At 33.4% G+C, this 5,184-nt stretch overlaps 1 protein-coding gene across 1 annotated transcript; it reads left to right on the top strand.

Moving 5' to 3' along the window:
- Positions 1–2,686: 2,686 nt before the first annotated feature.
- On the top strand, positions 2,687–3,244 carry LOC131053217 (ethylene-responsive transcription factor ERF022-like). The gene has a single exon (XM_057987832.2). It carries the CDS (start codon positions 2,687–2,689, stop codon positions 3,242–3,244), a length of 558 nt encoding a protein of 185 aa, XP_057843815.2.
- Positions 3,245–5,184: the final 1,940 nt, after the last annotated feature.

The raw sequence follows: 5,184 nt of genomic DNA, 5'->3' as shown, positions 1-5,184 counted from the left end.
GCTTGGAATAATTGTTGGTGTGGAGATGAAGCTATTTCTGAATGATTGGATTGGTTTCTTGTTTTCTATTTTTGGTTTGGTGGTATCTTGAGTTCTACTTATTAAATTATTGATTGAAGAGGCTCTGACCATTGGTCAATCAAATTTTCTTTTGCCTTTGTTTTAGTTCCTAAAAATCTTCCTTTTAAGTTTCAGCTTATGTGGCTTCATTATTCTTGCCTTCATGGCTTACTGACTTAGTGGTGGAGAGATGGTAGCCCTACCTATGATATTGTTATGTAATCCTTTGTTAAAAAACTGTATTTTGCCAAATTTCAACTTTTGGTGGGGACTTTGGCACCAAGCCCACTGACATGTTTCCTCTCTTGCTGAATTCTAGGCCCACTTAAGTAAGCCTCTTGTTAAGTCTTCTTTTCTCTAGGTTTCTTAGGCAATATTGGACCCTCTTTCATTATTTGGCATATTTTGCTAGAAAGGAGTCATCGGATTTTTCAGGATGCTAGGATGGCTATTCAACACTTGTGGGGGAGAATTATTCACTCTTTGTGAGACTATCTTGGCTAAGTGTGACTTTGATGGGGGTGTGGATCCTGAGGATATTGATATATGTAATCAATTCAATTTTTCTCTTTAGGGTGGTGTCCCTTCTCTTTAGAGGTAGCATGCTTGGCAGATCATGAGAAATAGATGATGCCATCCTTTGCAAAATATTAACAGGGAAGGTCTTTCATCCTCTCCCCCTCAAGGAGTTTTGAAACTTAATACTGATGGTCCATCTCGAGAGAATTCTAGCCATGTCGGTATTGGTGTGGTTGGTCATGATAGTTCTGGAGATATTAAATTTATTTTCTCAATTTAGAATTTTTTTCATACATATAATTTAATGAATGCTCTTTCCATTTGGTATGTGGTGGAGTGTAGTTGTATTCTTGGTTGGAAATGGATTATTCATGAATTTTATTCTCAAGTGGTGGTGAGTTTTTTGAATGAGCAATGGTTAGACAAGGTTAGCTAGCACTTGGCTGTGGTGATTAGGAAAATTCTTTGGTTGTGTAGCTCATTGGAATCTATTATTTTTAGTCACATTCCAAGGGAGTGGAATGTAGTTGTTAATTGTTTGGCCAAATGGGCTTTTGATCATGGGTAGGTTTAGAATATAGTCGATAAGGGGCAACTATCTCGAGACGTCTCAGTTGTTGGACCACTTAGTAGCGATAGAGTTGTGCAATTTTCCCTTTGTTGGGCGTATGAACCTTCTTTCTTTGTATCTCTTTCTTTGATCTAATAAATTTTAACCCCTCAATTAGTTATTAAAAGAAGAAAAAACCAATTTACCTAGTATAACTCACATGAGAGAATCAAATGTTGTAAAACAAATACATTTTAATTCCACAATTTTGATATTATGATAATTCATTATTACATTATGATAATCCTTAAAGTCAAGTTTATTTTTCAAAATTCATCAGACCATAATTCATAAACTTTTACATTACCTTAATCCATACAATTATCTTATTGTTCAATATTTTCTATGTATTTTTTTTTCTCTCTTACAAATTTAACTGTAAAAAATTAAAAATTTTACGTAAATCTATATTTAAAATAGATTATTAAAAATTAAAAATGACTTAAGAATAATAATCGGCTTTTACATAAAATCATTTCAGATATTAGTTATTAAGAAATACTTTTTTTGCTGCTTGACTCACCATGAGGTTTTTGGTTTTTTTAAACTAAACTATAACATGAATTTAAACACTAATGATTTCCAATAATTAAAACAAAGATCAGTGAGCATCAATAATTGGATTGTTGTAAACAAGAAACACAATAGTTATGACAGCAACTAACGAGGAACGAGAATGAAAGCAACCAACAACTCCAAAGTATACAAAGCTACTTTGCAAGATAGAAGACTAGTGCTACATAAAGGTAAACAAGAATCTTGTGTCATACCCCTAGAAACCTAATTAATTCTTGCTGGACCCCTACCCCCGTGGTGGTTTGGACTACGGATAAATTTTGTGATTAAACTAAGCAAATATAACACTAATTTAGAAAAAAATTGAGAATAATATATATTTAATTTACGAACCAAATAATTATCAAAATATAAATTATATATTTAATTTTTTTAAATAGCCTTATTTTATTTAATGTTTTTGAAGATTTATTTCCCAAAATGATTATACACAACCAATAAGGTTTCAACTTTTTAAGATGGAACGGTGGACAAACATTTCCAAGATATCTTGGAAATTCAAATTCTAGACACTTTTCATAGCGTAATTCATCAACTTTTCTCGAAATCTCTCAATGGATACACCGAAACTAGCCAAATGAATGGGTTGGGGGTGGAGTAAGGAGAAGACTCTGTTATTGTTCAGTCCCGCGATGCTCACTACGACTCGTCTTCTGGAATTGGATTCCGTTGGATGTATAAGGCCCCAAGATTTATAAGGCCCAACGAACCCTTTTTGAGATTCGATCCCAATCTTAGATTAATGAAAGCAAGCAAGCAAAATTAAATATCCGAGTAACACAACAACCTTTCTTTATTGTTTCTGCAATTTCCCATATCACAATTACACAATGGATTCTCCCTATATTAATGGCGTTTAAGTAACCTTATTGCCTGGAGGCTTCCTTACATTGTTGCAGCATAAGGTAGCAATTGATTTGTATGGATTCGGGGAAGTTGAAGAAAGGATTTGAGAACAGGGAGTTGAAGTGCAAAGGAGTGCGTCGTAGGCGTTGCGGGAAATGGGTGTCCGAAATTCGAGATTCAAAGAAGAAGATAAAAATATGGCTCGGGACATATGATAACCAACACACGGCCGCTCGAGCTTACAATGCCGCTTCCCTGTATTTGAAGGGCCGTCCTGACGCTGCAAAATGCGACATCATGGCCGCTGCTACGCTGGCTGTGGACTCGCTGCCCCGCCCTTTTTCATTCGATTCTCGCGACATGAAGGCTACGAACGCGTTCGACCCGCACACGATACTACCATATGCCGGAGGGACTAATGATCAAGTTGATCCCATGGATGATATTCGTGTGCAGTCATTAGGTCAAGCTGATCCCATGGAGGATTTCCTTGTGCAGTTATTAGGTCAAGCTGACCCCATGGAGGATTTTCGTGTGCTGTCGCCCTATATGGAGTACCAGATCCCACCTCTTCTCCCTACGGACCAATTTGAGGGCCAATATCGTCCTCTGTCCCCACTTTGGAACTTCTGAATTGTGATAAAGCATATCTGAAGTAATATTTTTGTCTACTATCTTTAATATAAATAAATGCAATCCCAATCTTTGCATGAAACGCAAAATACATATGCGACTAAGACTAGAATCCATCTCTATTTTTCTCAGATTTGATTGGATTCAATTTCCAATATCACAATTACACCATGGAATGTCTCCCGTTACTCGTTAGGTTGTAGTAGAGAAACCCTAAGAGAATACATTCTATAAAAAACGGGGCAATTGTCAGTAAAGTTGTAAACTACCTCAAGCCCTTTTCAGTAATTTCGCGGGATTTATATTGGTATTTGAAGTTTATGTTGAAAAAATTTGCATAATCGTGTACCAACGGCGAGGTACGCCAACTTTATTTCTTGCGATGCGTTTCTGTATATTGCATTGCATGACAGAATTTGCAGGTGATTGCATCTGTTTTGATTTTTTCTGTTAATGATACTATGTTTTTAACCAAAAACATTTTATGTGATAGGTATTTCCGTATAGATCTATATACATTACCCGTTTACGAGTCTAAGGATTGAAATTTTCCTGTATACCGATTGCGAGGTATGCCTCCCTGCAGTGTGTCTTTTTATATATTTTATGGGATTAATGATGTTAGGTCATAGATTCTCAAGGTTACATAGTATGACCAAGATCTATAAATGTATAGAACCATATGTAGCGCTATTTAGGTAAGTACAATAGCTAGAAGGTTAACATCATGTAAGGTCTTTCACTGTAAGCACTCTGAAATATAAGGAAATATAAACATTTACTGATAGTGATACCTTATATATTTTACAGGTCTTAAGGATGCAATTTAGTAAATACCCAATCTTATTCAAACAAGTTAGAATCAAATAGGTTATTGGAATATATTGGTAGAGCTCCTTTTGATACTAATCAAAAGCTGTGTGCCAAATTGATTCAAACTGCTGATTTATGCATTTCACCAGATGAGCCATCCTGCTCATCTGGTGGTGTGCATAATGCCAGAGTTATGCTAATTGCATACTGCCCTTGTTTGGTTTGAAGGGAGCTCTACATTTTTCCTTTTGTTTTCGATAATGGTGATCAAAATTGGGTTTATAGATAGATTTTAGTAAAAATAAATCTTACCAGAGCATCCATCTAACTGCCTACCATTTAATTGATAATAGATAATTTAAAACAAAGCCTTTGTTATTTTTGGTTATTTTTAACTGTATTTTTTTCCAAAAAAACTATATATCTTTATAATTATATTTGAATATCTGCCTATCTTTTTGATACTCTATTTTTTCTATCTTACATATGAATTTGTTAATTTTTTGTTAATGATTGTCTATTTAGATCTTTAAATTTATAGTTGAAATTGTATTATTGTTATATAATATAATTGTGTTTCTTTTATTTGCAACATCCATGCCACTATATCTATATGTGTATATAAGCATATCAACTGCATTATATTTATTTCTCTACATAAATTAATGAGATTAATTATCGATTTCATTATTTTTCCTGCATATTTATTTCAATATACACATCTAATGAAAATATTTTGATGCAAATTAATTGATTATTAATTAATTGTGAAAATCTTGGTAGTTACCATTACAACATTAAAACAAGAGAATAATAAAATAGTAATATAATGTTTAAAATAAAAATATTCATTAGGTTGTATTCTATTGGTTAAAGCATTGAGTTCTCATTGTGGAGATCAAAGTTCCTAATATGGAATTCAAATTTGTGACCATAGTTGGCTTCGAGATGCTTCTCAAATAAATAATTTTATATAATTAATTGTATGATTATTTTAATTAATCTCTTCTATTTGCTAATTGTTTGAAAAAAGCACATTCAATTACTATACAAATAAGGTTAGGATTATAGTTGAATTAGGGTTAGATTTATAGGTTAGTGTTAGAGTTTAATTAGGAGAATTTTTG

The sequence above is a fragment of the Cryptomeria japonica genome, chromosome 7 (assembly GCF_030272615.1).
Source record: "Cryptomeria japonica chromosome 7, Sugi_1.0, whole genome shotgun sequence".
Lineage (NCBI taxonomy): Eukaryota > Viridiplantae > Streptophyta > Pinopsida > Cupressales > Cupressaceae > Cryptomeria > Cryptomeria japonica.
Note: the sequence above shows the minus strand (reverse complement) of the source record. Positions and strands in the feature narration are given on the sequence as shown.